Source organism: Sorex fumeus, unplaced genomic scaffold (genome assembly GCF_029834395.1).
Source record: "Sorex fumeus unplaced genomic scaffold, SorFum_2.1 ptg000051l, whole genome shotgun sequence".
NCBI classification, from domain to species: Eukaryota; Metazoa; Chordata; class Mammalia; order Eulipotyphla; family Soricidae; genus Sorex; species Sorex fumeus.
In genome coordinates, this window is record NW_026606108.1 from 39,006,568 (window position 1) to 39,031,676 (window position 25,109).

The 25,109-nt window shown below is 51.0% G+C and overlaps 1 protein-coding gene across 1 annotated transcript in view; it reads left to right on the forward strand.

Moving 5' to 3' along the window:
- Positions 1-25,109, forward strand: part of PSD2 (pleckstrin and Sec7 domain containing 2) — a 49,693-nt gene that overhangs the window by 17,041 nt on the left and 7,543 nt on the right. Inside the window, exons 5-13 of the mRNA XM_056124830.1 lie at positions 5,296-5,376; positions 5,472-5,584; positions 6,379-6,437; positions 19,942-20,031; positions 21,066-21,109; positions 22,060-22,250; positions 22,389-22,459; positions 22,712-22,869; positions 24,183-24,327. Coding sequence (XP_055980805.1) covers positions 5,296-5,376; positions 5,472-5,584; positions 6,379-6,437; positions 19,942-20,031; positions 21,066-21,109; positions 22,060-22,250; positions 22,389-22,459; positions 22,712-22,869; positions 24,183-24,327 — 952 coding nt within the window. The remainder of the gene's footprint in view (positions 1-5,295; positions 5,377-5,471; positions 5,585-6,378; positions 6,438-19,941; positions 20,032-21,065; positions 21,110-22,059; positions 22,251-22,388; positions 22,460-22,711; positions 22,870-24,182; positions 24,328-25,109) is intronic.

The following is a 25,109-nucleotide window of genomic DNA, read 5'->3' on the forward strand; positions in this document are numbered from 1 at the left end:
GAGTACTGCTATTTTTTCAGCCACTGATTAGGCTGATTGAATTGGGCATGAACTCTACCTTACTTTTTTTTTTTTATGTAGGAGTACTGCTATTTATTCAGCCACTGATTAGCTGATTGAATTGTGCATGAACTCCACCTTATTTTTTTCAATTTTTATAATTTTATTTATTGAATCACCATGAGAGCAGTTACAAAGCTTTTGGGTCTAAGTCTCAGTCATACAATGAAACACCTGTACCTTCACCAGTGCCCATTCTCCACCACCAAAACCACCAGTATACCCCCATCCCACACCCTCCCCCTTCCTGTGGGTCAGATGATTTCCACATTACTCTCTACTTTGATCACATTCAATATTTCGACACCAGACCCACCATTATTATTTGAGATTTTACCCCAACACTCAGTTTTGCTGAAAAGGCAACAGTAGACAATTTGTGTTCTATTGCTGGTTATGAATAACATATAATGTCACGTGGCTGCAGTAGGGCCATGTGATTTTGAAATTCTGAAATTTTAACACTTAAATCTGGAGGGATTTCTGCCAAAAGCCACTGGGTTTTGAGATTTGCTCCTGAGTTTCTGGGATCATGGCTGTTGAGCAGCTTGATCAGGAGCCAGAGAGGCCATTCGTGGGTGATGACTTGGAGTCTCGTTGGGACGGGGAGACCAGGACCGGCTCCACCCCCATCCTGTGAGGCCCAACAAGTTTCATCACTTGGGCCCAGACCTGACTGTCCAATGGCCTCTGGAGGATGACGGCCACCGAGCCGCCAAGGGGGAGCAGGCGGAGGGACAACACCCTTTCCTCCCTGGGGTGGCCCGGCGACAGTAACCTACTGTGGGATCCGGATGCATTTCTGCCAAAAGCTGCTGGGTTTCGAGATTTGTTTCTGAGTCTCTGGGATCATGGCCGTTAAGGAGCTTGATCAGAAGCCAGAGAGGCTGTTTGTGGTTGATGACTTGAGGTCTCGTTGGGGAGGGGAGGACAGGCCTGGCTCCACCCCATCCTGTGAGACCCAAAATGTCTTGTCACTGCGGGCCCAGACCTGACTGTCCAATGGCCTCTGGAGGATGACAGCCACTGAGCCACCAAAGGGGAGCAGGTGGAGGGACAACACCCTTTCCTCCCTGGGGTGGCCCGGCGACAGTAACGTACTTTGGGGTCCAAAAGCATTTCTGCCAAAAGCCACTGGGTTTCGAGATTTGTTTCTGATTCTCTGGGATCATGGCCGTTAAGCAGCTTGATCAGGAGCTAGAGAGGCCATTCATGGGTAATGACTTGGGGTCTCGTTGGGGTGGGGAGGACAGGCCTGGCTCCACCCCCATCCCATGAGGCCCAAAATGTCTCATCACTGGGGGCCAAAATCTGACTGTCCAGTGGCCTCTGAAAGATGGCGGCCACTGGGCCACGGGGGGGAACAGGTCAAGGCACGAAACCTATTCCCACCTGGGTTGGCCCAGCACCGGTAAACTACTGCAGGGACCGGACACATTTTTGCCAAAAGCCACTGGATTTTGAGATTTGTTTCTGAGTCTCTGGGATCATAGCCATTAAGCATTCAACCAGGAACCAGAGAGGCCATGCCTCCAATTATATAGCTGACTTGGAGGTGGTTTGTGGGTGTGTTTCCCACATACCTAACTTTTGGCCGTTTACTTTCTTGGTAAACTTTGTCCCAAGTTTTTGGGGTCTGGCCAAAGGCACAGCAGTAATTTTGGGGTATCTAGAAGTCTGAAGGCGCCATCAGGCTGCTGATGCACTCGCCTCACAGGTACAGATTGACCTGCTGGCGGCACCATACCCCCCTTACTTTTTAAAATTTTTTTAAATAATTTTATCGGCTGGAGCGATAGCACAGCGGGTAGGGCGTTCGCCTTACAAGCGGCCAACATGGCCGACCCGAGTTCGATTCCTCTGCCCCTCTCGGAGAGCCCGGCAAGCTACCGAGAGTATTCGGTATGCCAGACACAGTAACAACAAAGTCTCCAATGGAGACGTTACTGGGCCCGCTCGAGCAAATCGACGATCAACGGGAGGGCCTTTACGTTACGTTACGTTATTTATTGAATCACCATGAGAGCAGTTACAAAGCTTTCTTTTTCTTTCTTTTTTTTTCTTTTTGGGCCATACCCGGCAATTCTCAGGAGTTACTCCTGGCTTTGAACTCAGGAATTACTCCTGGCAGTGCTCAGAGCACCATATGGGATGCTGGGATTCGAACCCGGATTGGCCGCATGCAAGGCAAACACCCTACCTGCTGTGCTATTGCTTCAGCCCCCAAAGCTTTCGGGTTTAAGTTTCGGTCATACAATGAAATAACCATACTTTCACCAGTGCCCATTCTCAACTAACAAAAACCTCAGTATACCCCCACCCTACACCCTCCCACTACCTACCTGTGGGGCAGATGATTTCCACATTACTCTCTCTCTACTTTGATTATGTTCAATATTTTGACACCAGACCCACCATTATTATTTGGGATTTTACCCCAACACTCAGATCTGTGGAAAAGGCAATAGTAGACAATTTGTTTTCTATTGCTGGTTATGAATAAATATGATGTTGCGTTGCAGTCGTGGCTGTGCGATTTTGAAATTCTGAAATTTTAACAGTTAAATATGGAGGGATTTCTGCCAATACCTGCTGGGTTCCGAGACTTGTTCCTGAGTCTGTGGGATCATGGCCGTTAAGCAGCTTGATCAGGAGCCAGAGAGACTGTTCATGGGTGGCTACTCAGGGTCTTGTTGGGATGGGAAGGAAAGGGCCGGCACCACCCCCATCCCGTGAGGCCCTGCGTGTCTTGTCACTGAGGGCCCAAACCTGACTGTCCAATGGCCTCTGGAGGATGGCAGCCACCAAACCACCAAGGGAGAGCAGGTGGAGGGACAGTACCCTTTCCTCCCTGGGGTGGCTCAGTGACAGTAACCTACTGAGGGGTCTGGATTTGTTTCTGAGTCTCTGGGATCATGGCCATTAAGCAGTTCGATCAGGAACCAGAGAGGCCATGCCTCCAATTATATAGCTGAGCCCGAGGTGGTTTGTGGGTGTGTCTTCCACATACCTAACTTTTGGCCTTTTACTTTCTTGGTAAACTTTGCCCCAAGTTTTTGGGGTCTGGCCAAAGGCACAGCAGTAATTTTGGGGTATCTGAGAGTCTGAAGGCGCCATCAGGCTCCTGATGAACTTGCCTCACAGGTACAGATTGACCTGCTGGCGGCACCATACCCCCTAGGTTGATTTAAAATCTCATCTATTGTACCGAATGCAGCAAGGAATAATGGTATACATGTGTCCTTTTGAATAAATGTTTTTGTGTCCTGAGGGTAGATGCCAAAAAAGTGGAATTGCTGGTCATATGGCTGCTCAGTTCTAAGTTTACCGAGGACTTTCCATACTGTTTTCCACAGGGGTTGAAACAGAACAACACACCCGCTAGCAGTGGATGTGAGTTCCTTTTTCCCCTGCATCCCTGCCACATAGATTGTTCCTACTATTTTTTTTATATATGTTATTCTCAATGTTTTCTTGATTTGGATCTCCCTATTATTGATAGGGATGCTGAGCCCTTTTCTAAGCACCTGTTGGCTCTCCTCCTGTCTTCCTCTGAGAAGTGTCTCTTCATTTCCACTTCTCAGTTTTTGATAGGGCTTTTAAAATTCAAACCCTATCTTTTTGAAAGTTTTTGTCATAAACTGGTGTTGGGTTTTACCAAGTGCTTTTTATGCATTATTTATATGATCATACAGTTTTTATTTTTCCTTGCATTGATATGGTATTACATTCATTGGCCTGCGTATATTAAACCATTCTTGCATCCCTGGGATGAATCTTACTTTATTATGGTATATGATCTTCTTGATGTATTGTTGGATTTAGTTGGCTAAAACTTCATTGAGGATCTTTCCATCTATGTTCTTGTAGGTCTGTAGTTTTCTGTTATTGTGAATTCTCTGCCTGGTTTTGGTGTCAGGGTAATGTTTGACTGGGAGGATTCCTGTTTCTTCAACTTTCCCAAAAGGCCTAAAATGGAAGGGAAGTAGGTCTTCTTTAAAGGTTTTGAAGAACTCAGTAGTGGCCTGGGTTTTTCTTTTTTTTTTTTTTTTTGGTGGGGGAGACTTTTGATTATCATTTCAGTTTTTTAGAGAGGGAGCCACACTCAGCAGTGCTCAGGGTTTACTCCTAGTTCTATGTTCTGGGATCACTCCTGGAGGGGCTCAGGGGGCTTTATGTAGTGTTGGGGCTTGAACCCAGGTTGCTAGGTACAAGACAAGCACCCTCCCTACTGTACTATTATTCTGCCTGCCCCCTGCCCTTTTTTGCCCCTATTACACTCAGTGGTGCTCAGGGATAGCTCCTGGCAGGGCTTGGAGGACAATTTAGGGCCGTGGTCTCTCCACTAGTTGTAATTAGGGTTCTATGATTTCTTGCTCCCACAGTATCTTCTCTGTGTGTTTTATTAGCACAGCTGGGGCCAGCAAGGCACTCCAGTTTGGAGGAGTTCAGTGTAGGAGTCCCAGGAATACACTTGAGGTAGGAAGGGTGGAAGTGGGGAGATGACTTCCTTCCAAAGCTTGTTGCCGTGGGTTGAGGAGAAGCTGGCCAGGTGGAGCTTGGTGGGCAGGGCCATGCTCCTGCTGGCCTGTGGGGATGGAAGGAGCAGTTTCCCACAGATGGTTTCCAGTGACTTTCTCCTCTTGTTGAATCTTCTCTGCCTTTATTTATTTATTTATTTTTGTTTATTTGGGCCACATCCAATGGTGCTTGGAGCTTACTCCTGGCTCTGCAATCAGGAGTCAGGGGTCACTCCTGGTGGGGTCCAGGGGACCATATGAAGTGCCAGGGGTCAAACCTGGGTCAGCCACCTGCAGGGCAAGCTCTCTGCCTGCTGTGCTGACACAACTGCCCTCTGCCTCATCTCTTGCCCCAGTGCCTGCTCTTGGCCCCCAGGCCACAACCCTTCTTGCACATGTGTGGTCTCTTCAGCAGGGGGCGCTCTGCTCCAGCCCTCCCTTCTCCCCCGTTACCTCTTCCTTCCCGTGGATGTTGGCTGGGACCCCTCTAGGATGCCTTGTCACCTCTACTAGGACCCCTTGCTCGCCTCCTTTTTCACCCCTCCGGCCCCACTGGCAAGGAAGTCAGTGCCCAATTGGCAGCAGCGGAGGGAGTGGGTGAGAGGCAGGGAACGGGCAGGTCTGGCTGAAGGTGAAGGTACCTGGGGCCCACTCTCCACATGCCCCCCCACTGTTGGCCATGTCTGTGCTGATGGATGCCCCTTCTCTCCTGCAGCAACGAGTTCAGCAGGCTGGTGGCTGGGGAGTACCTCAGCTTCTTCGACTTCTCGGGCTTAACCCTGGACCGAGCGCTCAGGTCAGTGGGCAGGAGGGGTCAGGACTTACGTAGGAGCTACGCGGTCCCTGACAAGGACTCTCAGGGGCTTCATCTCCCCCTGCATCATCCTCTAGAACTTTCCTGAAGGCCTTCCCGCTGATGGGGGAGACACAGGAGCGCGAGCGGGTCCTCACGCACTTCTCTCGGCGGTACTGCCAGTGCAACCCTGACGACAGCACCTCAGAAGGTAAGCCCAGCCCCTGTACCCCTGAGCTGGCCCCCAGCCCCTCCCCCACAGCTGGGCCCCCTAGCCCCTGTCTCTCCTGGCCAGCCTGGAACTCCCAGCCCCTGTCTCTCCTGGTGAGCCCCTAGCCCCTGTCCCACCCAGCCGGGCCCCCAGCCCCTGTCCCTTCCGGCTTGGGCCCCAGCCCCTGTCCCCCCCAACTGGGCCCTCAGGCCCTGCCCTTCCCAGATGAATCCCCCCCCAACCCCTGTCCTTCCCTGCCACCCTCCATCCCCCACCCCCACCCCAGACCCTACCCCTTCCTCTTCCTGCTCAGTAAATGCCAGTGATGAACCATGGCCGGGAAGGGCTCTGCCTGCTGGCCTTAGCTCTTTCCTCCCCGCCCCAAAGCCCTTTCTGGACTTCTTTGACTTCTAGCAGGCCTCATCCTCCTGGTCCCTGATGGCAGTGGCTGCTTGGGTGGTGGGAGTCTTGGTCTGGGGGTCTGGGCTGAGCTTTCTCGTGGCTGGACCTGGGTTCCAGGAATTGGGAGATTAGTCCTTTATTGGAGGGACACAGGCCAGGCCAGGGCCATGGGCCAGGGATGCCTGTCCCTGAGGTTCCAGGTGTTTCTGGCCCCAGGAGGGAGGTGTCCAGGCCAGAGCAGGCCCCAGGTGTTCTGGGAGCCCCCGAGTCTCACAGATTCTGGCTCCTGAGGTGCATCTGGCCTCTTCCTGTCTGGGGCCTCCCAAACACTCTGCCAGGGACAGGTGGCGACAGGGCGGGCGCTCACCCCAGGTGCCCCCTCTCTGATTTAGACGGCATCCACACGCTCACCTGTGCCCTGATGCTGCTCAACACGGACCTGCATGGACATGTGAGTTGGGGGTATGGGGTGGGGGGTCCTGTCTTCTCACTGACCTACCCCGCTCAGCCAATGGCCTTTCCCAGGCCCCTCCTGAGACCTTTTAGCACTTTGCTCTTTAGGCTACTTTTGCCCCAGTTTTACTCCCTGGGATCTGCTGGGTCTCTGACCCCAGGCAGAGCAGTGACAGCAGCCTCGAGCCTGAGTGGGGGGGGGGTGGTGGTGGTGGTGGAGGAAGGGCATGCCCCTCCCGTGCTCATGTTGGCCACCCATTCCTCCCACCTCATCCCTCCAGCCCTAATGCTGCCCCTTTGAACAGCCCCTGACCCCCGGGCCACTGAGGTGGTTCCCTCAAGAGACATTCTCGTCCCCCTGTGCCCCAGCCATAGGCACTCTGAGGGGGCAGGTGCCAGGGCCCTGAGGTGTCTCAGTAACTCCTTCTTCTCTCCTCTGTCTGCTCCGGGGACCCCTCTCCCTCAGGTGGTAAGTGGAGCTGGTGGGGTGCATGCCCATCTCCATGCAGCCCTTCTGTGTCGCCCATCACACCGTCCACTCTCCCTTGTCACCACCTCATCATTGCTCACCCAGGGGTGCTCACGGCCTCTGTGTGCGGTTGGGAACAACTGGCACCATCCTCAGTCTGGTGCACAGAGGGGTCAAGGAGTGTCTGGGCGACCTGCCTGCAGCACCCTGGGCGCACCCCCGCCCCCTCTGGGTTCCACCAACTCCCCAAGGTCCTGGGAAGAACCAGGAGCCAGTGCCGGGTCTGCCCCAGTAGAGAGTTCACTGGGACCCTGTTCCGATGGGAGAACAACAAAAGTATTCATATTGATATGAGGATTGAAATGATGGGGGGCCGGAAAGCCATTCTCAAGGCCCCACGGGGCCCTGGGAGGTGCCTTCACTGGCTGTGGCAGTTGTGTGGGGCAGGGCCCAGGGCTGTGTGGTGGGAGAGCACAGTGAGTGTGCGTATCCCCCGCACCAGCCAGGAGGGAGGCATGAAGCGTGCCGCTGGCTCCTGTCCCCACCACTTTGGGCCCTGCTCTCGGGCCCAGGCCTTCTGTGCCAGCCGCATGCCAGTGAGGACAGCAGCACTGCTTGGTGAACCCCAGGCCGAGAAATGGCCAGCTGCTCGGCCGCGCAGCCGAAGCTAATGAGCAACGTCGGGAGTCTGCTGGGCAGGCTTGGTGGGTGGGACCCCCGATTTCTCCCCGGAGGTGCTGTTGTAGTTCAGTGACTGGAGCAGGGCCCCAGATTCTTTGTCTTTGCACTTAACTGTGCAGCTGGGGTGACCTGCTTCCAGCCCCAAGCCTCAGTTACCCCTTCTGCAAGGCTGGGCATTTAGGCAAGAAGCAGCCCTGCTAGAGTGCTTGGCCCAAGCTCAGGGTGTTGCAGCCCTGTGGACTCTGCCAGGGTCCCCACACCCCCTCCCTGGCTCTGCTCCTCATCGAGGCCTGCTGCGGTGGGGCCTCTCAGGAACACGCATCCTAAGGTCCCCAGAAGCAGCGCCCATCAGAAGGGGCCAGGCAGAGGGGTGGGGGCTAGGGTCCAGCAAGAGGGACCACAGGAGCCCTGTGTCTCTCCCGGTCCCTGGATGGCACAGAGGGGAGCCCCCACCTCAGGCCCGGCTGCTGGCCAGGGGGATGGCGCATGAATAGGCCCTGGAAAAGCCAAAAGCTCCTGAAGGCAGCGGGCAGGGGACTATGCTAGGGGCCTGCTGGAGTGGGGGCAAGGTGCCCCTCCAGGGAGGTAAGGCGGGGGCAGAGATGGGGTGGGGTGAGGGGAGTGGGTACCTCCCCCTCTGCGAGCAGACGGTTGTGCACACCTGTTTTTAATTTTGAGGACATGCTCAGGAGTGGCTTGGGGGTCACGTGGATGTTCTGTTGAACTTCCAGAGTGACTGCCAAAGCGTTTCCATAGCGGCTGTTGTGGGCGCGCGGGTGGGGACAGGGCCTCAGAGAGAAGTGAGGTGTCCTGCATGGGGACTGGCAGAGGACGAATCTCATAGGACTGCTCATGGAGGGTCGAGTGGAAAAGGGGAGAAAGGACGGCCCAGCGTCTGACAGATGGAGGAGCCACTTTCTTACATGTGGAAAGCACGTGTGTGTGTGGTGTTTGAGGTGCCAGTTGGCATTACCAGAGGAAGCCAGTAAGGATTGGGCACTGCCATCATGAACAGGTGAGATGTGGGGGGAGCGGGGGCAGCTGAACACTGGAGAGATGCAGTCGAGTAGCCTCATCTTGGGGTACAGTGTTGTGGCAAGTTCAAGCTGCATGGAGACTTGAGGAATAGCAGGGCTGTGTGGTCTCTGAAGGCAAGAGCCAGAAGTGTGGCAAGACACAAGCTGGAAGACACTGAATGATATAAAAGACAAAGTGAGGTCCACATCCTGGGGCCACTGATGGATCTTTGTCACTAGAGTCGTTTCCTTGGGACCTAGTATAAAAATCATTTAGAAGGAACTGGACACCATGGACGGTTCTTGAGAGTTGTCAAAGGCCGTGGCCGTGTACCCCAGGATGTGCTGCTGGCTGGAGGAATCTAGGATGGAATGTATTGAGTTCTGAGGAAGGTGTGTGTGCATGTGTGCATGTGCGTATATGCACGTGCATGTGTGTGTGCACTCCATGTGGATCCACAGAGCTGGCACAGAGACAGGGCCACTGCAGGAGAACTATGGCACCAGAACTTCCCTGGAGCTTGAGCTTGGGGTGTGGTCAGCCCCGGGACTGGGTCAGTCTGAAGGTGGCTGATGGTAGTTCCAGCCTCCAGACAGGAGATGGCAGTTTTGGTCAGAAATGGAGTCAGGAGGGAAGTGCAGGATGGATTTTGATGCAGAGCCAACAGCAGTGTCAGTGGAGTGGCTACGGGGGTGGGGGGGGGGGGTGAGGGAGGGTGAGCAGGCGGAGGGCAGAGGTGGGGCTTTGGAGAGGCCTTTCCCTGCCACCCAGTTCCCTCTTGTCCCAATCTGCTTTCTTCCTGCTTGGCCTGTCTCATTCTGTTTCTGGGGGGGAGCCTTAAAGATGGACTGGGCTTGTTCCAGGGATGGCAGTAGTCACGCAGCCTGGTTTTCTGGATCAGAGGCTCTGATGGTTTCCTGGATGACAACCCTGCATGTTCTCTCAGTCCCGGCCAGGAGATGGGGCTGCCTGGCCCAATGGAGCTGGGGCTCAGGTCTCAGGATGAGGCTGAGCCAGACCAGCGATGACTCTTTTCTGCTGGAGACAGAGGCTCTGGGGAGAGGCTTGAGGGTCAAGGGCAGGTTGGGAGGCCCTGCTGATGGGAGCGGGGGTGGGAGTGAGGGAGGGCTGGGAGTGAGGCGGTCCCTGGGCCTTGAGTGATCTGCATGCATGGCTTCTGCCTGGTTGTTGTTATATTTTAAATCAGATAATTTACCCAGAATGAGTTCACTTCTTTGCAATTTGCTGAGTCTCACTTTTCCATTTAGTGAGATCCATCTGAATTGATGTTTCATGTGGATTTGAGCAGAGTGTGTTTGTAGTTGTTGGTTTTGTCCTAGATGTGTTGATTAGGTCAAGTTTTTTAATTGTATGGTAAAATCTTGTTCATTCTAGTGATTTTTTGAAAAAAATTTGCTTTCCAAGCAGTACTGGGAGTCTGGGGGTCACTCTGGAGATACTTGGTCATTTGGGTTCAGTGTTCAGGCCTGGTGCTGCTATGCTAGGGGGCCCTGGGATTCGGGGGATTAACCTTAAGGCTCCCGCACACCAAGCTGGTGCTCCCAGCCTTTGAGTCACCTCTCTGGTCCTGTCAGTGACTTTTTAAAAATTGTGTTCAAAGACACAGAATCTGAAATGAACAATTTTAGCTCTTTTGAAGAATGACATTCAGGGACTTCAGTACATTCACATAGCGTGTGAGGTCCCCACTCTATAGTTCCAGACCTGATCACCCTGGAAAGGAAGCGTGGGCCCTGTGGCAATCACTTCCCATTTTTTGCCCCAGCTGTTCACCACACCTGTTTGCTCTGTCTGGGACTTTCCTGTCCTGGGCCCTGCAGTGTGTGGCTCTCCCCTGTCTTCTGCCGGCTGGCAAAAGGTCCAGCTGTGTGTCGGCCTGTGTTGGGACTCATTACCTTTCGTGCTGAACAATACGCCACTGCCTGCCTAGGCCTCTTGTCTTCCTTCATTCCGTGATGGATCCACATGTTGTTTCTACCTTTAGTGACTCCAAGAACATCTGCTCATATTTTTTTTCTGAAGACCCGTTTTGGTTCCAGGAGCAGTGTAGGTCGTGTGTGTATGTGTATGTGTGTTGTGTGTGGTGGGTCAAGGGGCAAGGGGGCAGATGGGAATTCGGTGTCATCGTTCTCTCTTGCCTTCTCAGGGGTGCTGTACTTGGAAGGTTTTTTAGGTTCATAGGGTGGAGGACAGTGGGGGTGGTGTGTGCACACAGCTGCCTGTGTGCAGTGGACCTGTGTTCTGTCATGGCACCAGCGGGCCCCCAAAGCCGAGCCACCAGGCCTGTTCAGTACCTCTGGGCAGTGCCGGATGGGGCCTGTGGTTGCCAGCTTGCAAGGCAGGGCTTCCAGCAAGCCACTGTGGCACTGGCATTTTGAGGAACCGTTGAAACTGTTTTCTGTGCTGGTTGGACCTTTCAGGCTCCCTCCAGCTATGTAGGAAGGTCCAAGTCTCCTATGCTCTTACCAGTACTTCTTTTAATAGTTGGTTGGTTATTTTCTGGGGGTTGCTTGGGTGCCCAGGGTCCAGGCCTGGCAACACTCAGCCCCATGGTTCAGGCCTGCTGGTTTTGTGTTTGGGCTGGCATCCCCTATGGCTATACCCAGCAAAGCTCAAACACGGCATCCTGAATGTGTAAAGCAGGTGCTCCACCCGCCGAGCTGTCTCTGTGAATTATTTCCTAAATGGTGGCTGTCTTGGTGGGTAGATTTTGTTTTGCTCTGCATTTCCCTGATGACTAATGAGTTTGAGCATCCTTTTATGTGCTTCTTGACTCTGTGTCTGTTCGTGGGAGGGATATGTATTCAAATCATTTGCCCACTTAGTTATTTGTTTTTGTTTTGGGGCCATCCCTAATTGGTGCTCAGGAATTGCTCCTGGCAGTACTCAGAGTGTTTGGGTGTCTCTGTCAGCAGTGCTCAGAGAGCCCTGTGGTATCGGGGATAGAACCTGGGCCTCTTGTAGGCAAAGCCTCTACCCCAGCCTGCTGAACACTACCTGGGATTCTATCTTTGGACCCTGGGGGCACCTGCTGTTGAACACGTTGGTGTGCAAGGGTTTTCTTTCTTTTTTTTTTCTGGTTTGGGGGCCACATCCTGCAGTGCTCAAGGATCACTTCTGTCAGGCTTGGGGGACCATATGGGATGCCAGGGATTGAACCAGGATGCGGCCATGTGCAAGGCAAGCACTCTTCCTACTGCACCCTATCACTCTGACCCCTACACATTTTATGTTTTGATGAAATCCAGCATATATATATATATATGTATATATACTCTTTCTTTGTTGCTTGTGCTTTAAGTATCATTTCTTAGAAAACATTGGCTCCTCTAAGATGAGGAGTAAAGATGTACTTTTCTGCCTTTAATTTCCACCCCCCTTAGAGTTTTATAGAATTGACTCTTTTGTTTATGTCTTTGAACTCTTTGGGATTATCTTTTTTTTCCTTTTCTTTCTGTGCCACACCCAGTGGTGCTCAGGGAGCATTGCTCTGTGCTGCAGGGTTGCTCCCAGTGCTGCTTTGGGACCGCGTGGTGCTAGGGGATGACACCCAGGCTTCCTGTATGCAGAGTGTGTGCTCTGTTCCTTCATGCTCTCTCCCGGTCCAGGGTTCAACTTTGTTTTTTACTTGGTGTGGCTGCAATGCTGAGACTTGTACTAGTTACAGTGCTCAGGGGTTGCATGCTTTGTTGCAGCAATCACAGATGTGATTGAGGGATGCTGGGGTGCTACACTGTGAGTCACATCTGCGGCAATGTGGGGCAGTGTTGGAGATGGAATCCCATCCCTCACACCTGCAAGGCAGGGGCTCAGCCACAGCTCACCTGAGTCCTTTGCTTCATGCTTCTGCTTCCGGATGTCCAGTGGTTGAAGAGACTATTTTTATCCTACTGGATGGTCTTGGCACAGTTCAAAAATCAATTGACTATTGATGTATATGCTTCTGTACTATTAATTCTGCTCCATTAATGTATATGTCTATTCTTGTGCCATTGCCTCTTCTTATTAAGTTTTAAAATCAGGAAGCAGGCATCTTCTAGGAAAGAACTTGTTCTTTTCCAAGATTGTTTGAGCTTTGGGATCCCTTGACATTCGGTATGAATTTGAGGATAAATGTACATTTCTGCAAAAAGCATCACTGGGATTTTGGTATTGTTTGCTCTACCTCTATAGGTCATTTGGGGAAGTATTAACTTCCTACTATATTGAGTCTTTCAAACACAGGATGTCTGGCTATTTTGATCTTTTATTTGTGTTTTGTACTTTTCAATGTACATGTTACTGCCTAAGTTCAAGTATCTCCTGCTCTTTTGTTTAGGGGCCACATTCAGTGATGTTCAGAGGTTACTCCTGGCTCTGCACTCAGGAATCACTCCTGGCAGTGCTTGGGGGACCCTATGGGATGCCAGAGATTGAGCCTGATCTGGCTGTGTGCAAGGGGAAATCTTGCCCACTGCACTATCTCCCCGGACCCAAATATTCCCCCTTTTTAAAAAGTTTGAGTTGTCACTTTCTTACAATAAACCTACATTAGTACCTGTTTTTGCTAACCAAAGAAAATCCAAACAGGATTCTGCTTTTAGGACCTAAGGTAAAAAGCCAAAAATAGCATTCAGTGTTCATTTTACAGCACCAACAAAGAGGCAGCTTGAACCACAGCCAGCCCCTTCCCCAGCAGCAATTTCACACCGACTGTGTATCTGCCACATCATTTACACTTTCACTGTCCCTTAGTGTTATTTTAGATTTTATGTGTTACTTGGTATGATTTGGTAGTTATTTTGGGGTTTGGGAATGTTGTGAAATTTTTTTTCAGGTGCAGCGGGAAGGACATTTGCCTTGCACGCAGCCAACCCGGGTTCAATCCTTGGCATGTCATATGGTCCCCTGAGTGCCACCAGGAGTAATTCCTGAGTGTTGGGAATTATGTCGGGTGTGACCAGAAACAAAAAAAATATTTCAGGGCCAGAGAGATAGTACAGTGGGTAAAGCATTTGCTTTGCATTAGCAAACCTGGGGTTAAATCCCCAGCACTGCATATGGTCCCCTGAGCACTGCCAAGAATGATCTCTGAGCACTGTCAGGTATAGTGCCCTGCAAAAAAAAGCCCCTACATATTTTTCCACATAAACTAACTGTGATTACCTTTTTGTTTTGTAGCATCTTGGTTTAGGAATGGTTTCATAAGAATGCTCTACTTTTGGAGGACGAGACAAACACAGATTTTATTTCTTTCCAGGATATTATTATTATTTTTTATTTTACTTTATTTTATTTTATTGCATTTTGGGTCACACCTGGTGATGCACAGGGGTTACTCCTGGCTCTGCACTCAAGGAATCACCCCTGGCAGTGCTTAGAGGAACCATACGGGATGCTGGGAATCGATCCCGGGTTGGCCGCGTACAAGGCAAACGCCCTACCCGCTGTGCTATTGCTCCAGCCCCCATTCAGGCTATTATTAATAGAATTATTTTTCATTATAAATAGAATTGTCCAAAAATTTTATTTTATGATGGTTTATTTATAACAGAAAAACAGTTAATTTTGTGTGCTGATCTTATATTCTACAACTTTACTGAATTGTTTTATTAGTACTGATGATTTTTTTTTTTTGTAGACTTTAGACTATATTATGTTTTCTGTGATGGAGATATTTTATCTCTTTCTTTATAATTTGGATGCCTCTTACTTGTTTTTCTGGCCCAGTTGCTCTGCACAGAACTTCTAGTATTTCATTGACTTGCCAGGCTGGTGGTTGTACTTGCTCTATTCCTGATTCCAGGGCTGAGTGTTCAGTGTTTCACCATCGACTCTGATGCTGTGACATCAATACCTGGTGGCAATGCTCAGAGTTACTCCTGGCTCTGCACTCAGGAATCACTCCTGGCAGTGCTCAGGAGACCATAGGAGGTGCTGGGAATTGAACCTGGGTCAGGTGTGTGCAAGACAAGTATCCTTATCCCATTGTCTTATAGCTTGGGCCTTCACTTTGTGGTTTTTTGGGTTTTTTTTTTTTTTTTTTTTGCTTTTTTGGGTCACACCTAGCGATGCACAGGAGTTACTCCTGGTTCATGCACTCAGAAATCTCTCCTGGCAGTGCTTGGGAAACCGTATGGGATGTTGGGAATCGAACCTGGGTCTGCCACGTGCAAGGCAAACATCCTACCCACTGTGCTATTGCTCTAGCCCCTCACTTTGTGTTTTTTATCGGTGCCTTTTATCATGTTGAAGGATTTCTTTTCTATTCCTAATGGGTGTTTTTAGAATAAAAGGAGGTTGACATTAATGCTTTTTGCTGAGTGGAGAGGATCATGTGTGTTTTTCTCCTTCATTCCATTAATATGATGCATTATATTGGCAGGTCTTTGTATTCTGAACTTCCCTTGTGTTCTTTTTAAAAGCAAGTTTTTTCCCCTCTATTCAACTTTTATTGTTGTTGCTATGATTGGTGGCTCCAGAGCTCGCACACAGCCTTATCTGGTGCTTAGGAGATTGCATTTTGTGGCAGCACTGGGGATCCCAGTCAGCGGTATTGCGGGGACCCAAATGGCATGTATATGGCGGGGGGCACTGGAGATTGAACTTGTGATCTCATGCCTGCCAGGCAGGCACTTTGCCCGGAGCCACGTCCCTGGGCTCTCACTGTGCATTCTTGGGAAACCCTTCGCCTGCTGCTGGATTCCATCTGCTGGCATTTTGCTGAAGATTATTATATCATAGGCATAAGGGAGGTTGTTCTGTAGCTTTCTTGTGACATCTACAGCAAGTGCGCTGTCAGGACAGTCTTGGCCCTACAGAATAAGTCAGGGTGTATTTTCTTCTTTTCAATGTTTGGAAAGAATTTCAAGAGTGTGGTATTAATTTTTCTTTAAATGTCTTTAAACTTTTCTGTGAAACTGTTTGTTCCTGGAACTTTGTTTCTTGTGAGGTTGTTTACTGATTCTATCTTTTTACTTATTACAGTTCTATTCGGATTTTCTATTTATGCTTTAGAAAGTTTGGGCAGTGTGTGTGTGTGGCAGTGGGTGTGTTTTTCTAGGAATTTATCTTTTATCAAAATTATCTAGTTTTGTTGATATCGATTATTAGCAACTAATTAGTATCTTGTTAAAGTATCCACCCAAGATTGTGAATATTTCTGTTTCCTTTTAGTTTCATTGATTTTTAATTTTTATTTAATTTACTTTTATTTGATATGCCAAAAACAGTAACAACAAGTCTCACAATTTGTTGTGAGACGTTACTGGTGCCCGCTCAAGAAAATCGATGAATGTCCTTACTTTTGTGTGTCCCATACCCAATAAGTACTCAGGGACCACTGAGTCTGGTGACCAAATCCAGGCTCTTACATATTTTATGTCCTTCGGCTCTTTGAGACATCTCCCTGGCTTCTGTCTTTCATGTTTTGAGATTATGTGGTTCCATACATACAGATTGAGTATGTTTAAATTTTTGAGTGGACTGACCCCTAGATTTTTTTTTTCTTTTTGGGTTACACCTGGCGATGCTCAGGGGTTACTCCTGGCTCTGCACTCCGGAGTTACTCCTGGTGGTGCTCAGGGGACCATATGGGATGCTGGGAATTGAACCCGGGTTGGCCGCATGCAAGGCAAATGCCCTATCTGCTGTTCTATCTCTCCAGCCCCCTAGATGTTTTTGAATAGAGGCTTCCCTGGAATTCTCAGGGGCCCAGGGTCTGTCCCCAGTATTATGAAATAAATCTTTTTTTTTCCCTTTTGTCATGCCTGATGATGCACAGGGGTTACTCCTGGCGTATGCACTCAGGAATTACTTCTAGTGGTGCTCAGGGGACCAAATGGGATGCTGGGAATTGAACTCTGGGTTGGTCGCATGTAAGGCAAACGCCCTACCCACTGTACTATCACTCCAGCCCCCAAAATAAATGTCTTTATTTGATCTCCCATAATGCTTTTTGATTTCAGCCTCTGTCATCAGATTGTAGTATGGTTCTAATGGGGTTCTTTCGTTTGTATTTGCATTTACTCTTTTCTCACCCTTTTGCTTCCCCTGTTTATGTTCCCTTGTATTAGGATGTGTCTTTTTTATCCCGTATTTAAAAAAAATTCTGAGCATCTTTTGATTTGCCCAAATAAGGAGTCATTAGCATACTTGAGTTTAAACATACCGAGTTAATATTTGTTTTCATATTCATTCATCTGTTCTACATTCCATTTTTTGATTCCTTTTTTGGGTGAATTGAGTGTTTTTCTGAATTCATTAGCTGCTTAGTTGGGCACTCTTAGAATTCTTTTTGTGGTTTTCACTTTTCATCCCAGACTTACAGCGTACTTGCACTACTTCCTGGGCAATGAAAGTAACTCTGGGCACGTGAACTACATTGATGGTCTTCTGACTACTGCTCGGTCACGTTCTTGACTGTTCTTTTTCACTCTATACTTTTATTCATACAGTCCATATTCATTGTTATTGCTTCACACAGTCCATATTCATTGAGACTCAGACACTTTCCTTTCTGCTTCTTTGTGCTTCCACCGGAGATAATTTTCTCTCCTTCAGAAGAGCTCCCTTTAGTAGTTACTTTCATGATTCAGACTTCTTTGTTGAAGAATCACTGGGGTGTGGCCCAGGACCCCTTGTCCCCAGCAGGTCTGAACTCTGGATTTGTTCTCTTGTTTTCTGTAGTCACTCAGACTCAGCCTCGGGACAGCATTGGTCAGTGCACGGGGACAATGCGCCTCGCTGGCTTCCTCTCTGCCTAGCCCTTTCTTCCCTGATTTTACCTTTGCCTTCCTCACAGCTGCTCTCTCCTGAGTGCCTTTGCCCTGATGTTTTATGCATATTTAGACCAGCATTGGTGTCTGCTGGGAAGGGCCACCTGCAGCTGGGAGCCTGTGAATTATTAGAACAAAGATAACAAAGATCTTGCCATATTGCTTTCTGGATTTTGCTCCCTGTCTCAAGGCTTGGGAGTTGTCTGTGTGTGTGTGTGTGTGTGTGTGTGTGTGTGTGTGTGTGTGTGTGAGAGAGAGAGAGAGAGAGAGAGAGAGAGAGAGAGAGAGAAACTTAGAATTGCTAACATTACCCTCCTATACCTGTGTTATGAATGCACACACATACATGGCTATATACACATATAATCATATGTACACATAACATATGCATATAGACATACGCACCCCTGTGTCAAGACATGCACAGAACCTCTCCCCTTAACCTTTATAAGAGATGTTGAGAATTCTTTGTCACTGATGGTAAAGCCTTTATAATTTTGTTTTCTGCATTCATCTCTGTGGTGTGTAAATGTCCCATATGCTCATAATAGATTCTCTGCTAAAGTGGCATTCAGGAATTTAGTCCTATACTAAGTTCTCCCCCTAAGTTTAAAAAATAAGGGGAGTTCCTTTCTTCCCCTTCTACTTTACAATAAACTTTTGTATTTACTTTTGTCATGCCTGGTGATGTACAGGATTTACTCCTGGCGCATGCACTCAGGAATTACTTACATATATTAATATATATAATAAATACAAAGGTTTGTTTTATATATATATTTACAAAGTCAGTAAGTTGAACCTTGACCTTGTAAATAATATGACCTTGACCTCGTATGTGAAGTCTTTGCTTAGAGACTTCCCAAACTCAAACACACAAGGACTCTGAAACATGTCAACACACTGATTTGATTATGAAATCCTTTTTTCTTGGGCAGGGAGGGGGGTGGTGTTGGGCTGTGCTCAGTATTTACTCATGGCTCTGAGCTCAGGGTTTACTCCTGGCAAACTCACGGGATATTGTGGAATGCCAGAGATCAAATCTGGGCCAGCCATGTGCAAGGCGAGTACCCCACCTGCTTCTTTGGACCCATGAAATCCATTTTTGTTTTTGTTTGTTTGTTGGGTCACACTCAGTGGTGCTCAGGCCTTATTCCTAGTTCTGTGCTCAAGGATCCCTCCTGGTAGTGCTCAAAGGTGCCAGGATTAGGTTGGGGATGGCTGTTTGCTGGGCAGTGCCTTAGCCCTCTTGCTGTCTCCCTGGTCCTGACATCCATTTTGGAGGGATGCCTCTCTTTCCCTCTGTGAGCGTATCTGGGGGAACAGCGCCGGTAGCAGAGCTGAGTCCCTGCAGCAGCGCGGGGCCTGTGTTTGTCTCCATCTGCACAGAGGAGCAGAGCCAGACTGTGTTTGTTGTTGGGGGAGCTTGGAAGTGCAGCAGTGCATGTTGGGAATTGGTCTGCGGGCCTGGCCCCTTTGCTTCTCTGATCAATAAAGAAGGCAGAACCGAGGGACAGATTTTCTTGTCCTGTGTATTTCCTGAAGTAAAACCTACGCAGGTTCCTTAGCACATGGTGCCCATGTATGTTGGTGGACATTGATTTTGGAGGGACTTCCCAAGCAGTGCCCACTGTTAGGCGTGATGATTCTTGGCCAACGGGATCATGCAGTTCACCATGGCCAGACCTGATAAAGTGGTGCTCGTGTGCCCAGCAGTTCTGGACACCCCCTGGGCTATATTCCGCAGGTTTTTGGGGTCTGGTGGGGGTGCTTGGGATTGAAGTTGGGGCATTGTGCATCTCCCCTGATCCTTGGGCTGTCTTCCCATGTTGGATGTTGGGTTCTCAGTATCTCCTTCAATTGAATGTTGGAGGGCTCTGAGGCTGTGGGTAAGAGGGTGATGCAGGAGGGACGGAGCAACCCTGGGGCAGTTGGCGTTGGGGACTGGAGCAGTGACTGCCCTTCCACAACCTTCTTATCTCTGCACCTCCTTCCCCTCAGTTTCCTCATGTGTGGGATGGGACACTGCCAGCACCCACCTCCCTTCCTCTGTCAGTCGTGCATGTTAAGCCTGTGGTGGTGGGGGCACCTGGAAAAGGCCTTTTAGCTGGACACCCTCATCTAGTTCAGAGAAGAACCCTGTGATGGTCTCCTGATGTTCTCATGGTGCTCGAGGATCATATAGAAACTTTTTTATTTTTTCGAGGTAGGGGTGGAGTGGGCTCATTTGCTGGTCACTGGGACTTAGTCCTGACTTTGTGCTCAGGGATCACTCCTGATAGGACTTGGGGGACCATATGGGGTGCTGGGGATTGAACTGGGGTTGACTGTGTGCAAGGCAAGCACCCTAGCCCACTGTACTATCACTCAAGCCCTGATCATATAGAATCCTGAAAGTGAAAAAGAGTTGGGAACTTGTGGAGTTGATGCAGGTCGTTTTTTCCCCCCTCACTACCCCTGCTGTTGCTCATTTCTCTGACTGGGCCGGGCTGGGCTGGCTGGTGGGGACCTCACAAATTTCCATCCCTCCTCTCAGCCACAGTATTTCTCTGTTCCAGAATATCGGCAAGAAGATGTCCTGCCAGCAGTTCATTGCCAACTTGGACCAGCTGAATGATGGCCAAGATTTTGCCAAAGACCTGCTGAAGGTATGGGCTCTGCTTGGCTCCCCTGCCCCCCTCCGTGCTGCCCTCTCAGTCTGTAGTCCTGGAGCCGAGGCCACCATGATTGGCACTCTAGGGACCACACAGCTCTGCACGGGGTTCCTGCGCTCCCTGCGTCAGGCAGATGACACAGGCTTTGTTGTCATCATCACCATCCTGGAACTCTTTACCTTTGCCACCAGTTGTCACAACTTCACCATCACCTTTGGGAGACACCCCCTCATTCCTTCAATGCCACCAAGAATAAGAGGAATCCAACTTTCTTGGAGAGGAAACCCTGACCTTTCAATTCTGGCCACTTCTTCTTCTTCTTCTTATTTATTTATTTATTTATTTTTTTGCGGGGAGGCACACCTGGATACTTAGGGGTAACTCCTGACTATGTGCTCAGGAATCACTCCTGGAGGGCTCAGGAGACCCCATGGCATGCCGGGGATCGAACCCAGATCAGCTGTGTGCAAGACAAGTCCTCTCTTCGCTATCTCTTCAGCCTCTCTGGCCAGTTTTTGATGTTGGAGGAATTGAAATAGGATTTGGGGAGGTTGGTTAATGATGAGTTTGGTTCTACATAGTGAATTTGACGGATCTGGTGATACCAGGTGGGCCATCATTGAGTGAGTTTCAAGGTCAGAGGACAGAGTATTGTCTTCATCCATCATTCTCTATCTTGTCATTAACATCCCTGCCATGGCCAAGCACATAAGGTATTTGTGCCTGTGATTAGTGTTGCCATGCACATATCCATCAGCCCACCAGCTCTTCACTCACCCCCACATCTGCTTCATACCCCAGAATGCTCCACACACCCCTCCACAGCCACTCGCTCATCTGCCTGCCCACCTGTTCCCCGACCTGTCCACCAGATCTGTCTATTCACCCACCCCCAAACAAAGAGGAGTTAAGCTCCCGCTTTGCTCCACTGGCTGAGAAAATGTGCCCGCGCACTCCATTCACACTACTTGGGGGTCAATGATTTCCTGACTCTTCACCTGCACTCTCTCTCTTTACTCCTTCTCCAGACCCTTTACAACTCCATCAAGAATGAAAAGCTGGAGTGGGCCATGTGAGTTCGCCACAGGGCCCACAGGGCCGGGTCTGGGAAGGTGACTGGCTGGGAGGGGGCAGGGAATAGGGAAGGGGGTGGGGAGGGGGTGGGAACATTCCTGCCACTCTCCATGGTGCTGATCTCCCAACCCTGGGACCTGGGGACCTCGTCCTTCTGGCCAGGACACCATACTGATGCCTGTAGGCCAGTTTGCTGCCTGGATTAAAAGGCTGCAGTGCCTCCACTGTGTGGAGTAAGCCGTCAGCCACCTGTGGCTGTGACTTTAGTTTTGTGATGCTCACAGTGGGTGATTTGTACTGGGGACATTGCCACTGTCCCAGTGATGTCAGAGAGAGGCAGGAGGCACAGGGAAGATAGAAACTGCATTCTTTACCCATGGGGAGGACGTGACTGCCCACTGATTCTTCCCCTATGAAGCCGGCAGGTGCTCAGCCTTCTAGAAAGAGCCGTGGTGAAATCTCTGGGTGGGGAGAAAGAGGTTTCTGGGGAGAGTGGCCGAGCTTTCCTGCTGTGCTTCCCAGGGCGACTGGGTCTTGGGGTCTCAGGCCCCAGGAGGGGGCTGTCAGGAGCACCATCCCATGGGGAATTGCTAAGCCCTGGCTCCCGCAGACTCTCAGCTCTGTGTCCACAGTCAGAGGGCCTGGGGAGTGGCTTCACTGTGCCATGACTCCAGCTCTATGGGGCCTTCAGGGAGAGGAGAGGGAGGACCAGCAGGGAGAGCTGGAGACAAGTCAAGTTGCCAGCTCTGTGACCAAGGGTGCCTGGAGACCTGAAGGCAGAGTTACGGGGTGAGGGGTCAGGCATAAGGGGATCTTCCTCATCTCATTCCTCACCTCTGAGCGGCTTCCTGAGAGGGGTAGTGGAGGGAGGAGGCAGAGGATTGTTGATGGGGGGCGGGGGGCGAGACCTCCCTCCTGGCACGGTCCTCAGGCTTCACGCTCTCCCAGTGATGAGGATGAACTCAGGAAGTCTCTGTCGGAGCTGGTGGATGACAAGTTTGGGACAGGCACGAGGAAGGTGACCCGGATCCTGGACGGACGCAACCCTTTCCTGGACGTGCCGCAGGCCCTCAGCGCGGCCACCTACAAGCATGGGCTGCTGACGCGCAAGACCCACGCGGACATGGACGGCAAGAGGAGTAGGTGGCGGCAGGGCTGGGTGGTGGGGAGGGAGGACGCCAGCTCAGGGGACCTGCCTCCCCTCAGCTGTTCCTCTGGGGCTGCTGGGGAAGAGAGGCCACGGTGGTTGCAGCCACACTACCTGTGCCCCTCCCCAGCACCCCGTGGGAGGCGTGGCTGGAAGAAATTCTACGCAGTGCTCAAAGGGACCATTCTTTACCTGCAGAAGGTGAGAGGTGCTTTGTTGTCCCCGCATGGGGTTGGGGGCCCAGGCATCACCCGGTCTGAGGTGGAGGAGGCGGGTCAGATTTGGGACTCCACAGGGGCACATTGGGGTGCAAGGAGTGTCTAGTGTCTGACGCTTATTGGCGCTTACAGGGCCTTGCTGTGGCAGGAGCTGAGAGATGGGGGGAGTGGGCAGAGGGTGGTGTGGGGCCAGCACTGTCCTGATGGCTTGCCTGGGCCCTACCCCCGCCTATAGGATGAGTACAGGCCTGACCGGGCGCTGTCCGAGGGGGACCTGAAGAACGCCATCCGCGTGCACCATGCTCTGGCCACCAGAGCGTCCGACTACAGCAAGAAATCCAATGTGCTCAAGTTGAAGACAGCTGACTGGAGGGTCTTCCTCTTCCAGGCCCCGTAAGTGTGAGTGGGACCCTGCTTCCTAGTTTGACCCCAGGGTCAGGATCGGTGGGAGCGAGCTGGTCCTGCAGCTGCTTTGGCCTGGCTTCAGCCCCACACCACAGCCACAAGAACCTTGACATTGGCACAGAGCCATGGAGTGTGTGTGTGTGTGTGTGTGTGTGTGTGTGTGTGTGTGTATTTCGGGTGTTTCTAAGAAATCATTGCTGCCTGTAGGAGCTGGCAAGCGTCACCGGCTATCTAGTCACACAGGCAAAAACCAAAGACAAAGGAGAGCACTGACTGTTTCTCTGTGATGAGAATGTGTGAGAGTTAATGCCAGCAGCGTCCTCTCACCCACGGCCTGTGCCCCTGTGCCCATCTTGGGCTCAATCCTCTCAACTGGAAGTGGGGCCTTCTGTCACGCTGCTCCCCAGACTTCCAGTCTGATCTCTTTTAAATTTATTTGGTTTTGGGGCCACACCTAGCGATACTCAGGGGTTACTCCTGGCTCTGCACCCAGGAGTTACTCCTGGGGGTGCTTGGTTGACCGTATGGGATCCAGGGATCAAACCTGGGTTGGTGACATGCAAGACAAACGTCCTCTTGGCTGTGCTAGCACTCCAGCTGGTCTTATTGTTTCCTCCTAGTTGTCTTTAGAGTCCACATGTCCGTGAGACCTCACAGCATGTGTTTTTCTGTCTTGGCCCTTCCCTGCTGTGAGGGTGACAACTGAGGTCACCCTCTGCCCCTGCCTGCCCTAGGGTTCTGGGGATACCTGCAGTTCCTACAGGGGGGCAGATGGCATCTTTGCACTCTGTCCTTCCCTTTGGGGGGCTGTGAGGGTGGGGCACGAGAGGCTTTCTGTCCACTGGCTGGGCCCTGTCCTTCGGCACCTGGAGAGTCTGTGGTCTCAAATGAGCTCTGAGGGAGATGAGGGCTGGGAAAATGGTAGAAATAGGGGGCACACACCCTTGCTCAGTTGCTGGCCCCGCCCGCCCCTAAGGAGGGGTACCAGGAGGACAGCTGGGCATGGACATGCTGGGCGAGGTCATGGGGAAGCGCTAGCAGGGAACCCTCGCCTCTGCAGTGCCTCTCTCAACCTGCCCTCACAGGACCCTTCGCTTGGCCCTGGGAAGTACCTGGACATGCCCATCTGCCATCTGGTCTGGCCTAGGTGCAGGGACAGCGTGGAGGCGGCCAGGTCCAGCCATTCCCATCTCACCCCTCCCTCCCTCTTATGCCCAGTGGAAGAAGGTTTCTATGTCTGCTCTGTGCCAGGCTTGTGCTGGGCAGTGCGGGGAGTCAGGTCCTTCTCTCCCCCATGCCAGGAGCAGGGAAGAGATGCTCTCCTGGATCCTGCGCATCAATCTGGTGGCAGCCGCCTTCTCGGCCCCAGCCTTCCCCGCTGCTGTCAGCTCCATGAAGAAGTTCTGCCGGCCCCTGCTGCCCTCCTGCTCCACTCGTCTCTGCCAGGTGCGGCCCTGTGGTGTGGGCGGGCGGTGGGGGCTGCTCTGCAGCGGGGGCTCTAGCGGTGGGTACAGATGTGGCCCTGGACACTGAGTGTGCATGTTGGCATGGGCATGAGGGAGTGTGAGCGAGTGAGTGTGAGCCATGGGGAGTCAGGGTGCGGCGGGCCTTGGCTGCCTCCGCCCGACTCTCTGGCTTCCCTCTCTACCCTCCCTGCTTCATCCAACACCTTGAGAGCCCCAGCACCATGTCTGTGGATTCCCAAAATGTCTAGAGAAGAAATGAATGATGAATCCTGCCTGGGGGCGCATCAAGGCTGTGCCCCCAGTGCACAGACATGCCCCCTGGGCTGGCGTGTTTCACACCCTCCCAGCCCTGCCCCCTCCCCCCATTCAACCACATACCCTGCATGGTGGGTGGTTTCTGTCTAGATGTTTCTTTTTCTTTCTTTCTTTCTTTCTTTCTTTCTTTCTTTCTTTCTTTCTTTCTTATTTTTCTTATAATTTTGCATTTGGGGGTCACACCTGGCAATGCTCAGGGCATACTCCTGGCTCTGCATTTAGGAATCACTCCTGCAGGTGCTCGGGGGACCATATGGGATGCCAGAGGTCGAATATGGGTGGGCCGCATGCAAGGCAAACACTCTCCCCACTGTACTATTGCTCCAGCCCCCACTCTCTGCTCATGTTTGTGTGTGCTCCTGACTCTGGCCATTGGCTTTGTCTGGGCTGGAATCTCAGAGAGTTTGCCGGAGGTTTGTATGTTTGTGATGTGTGTAGGATATATAT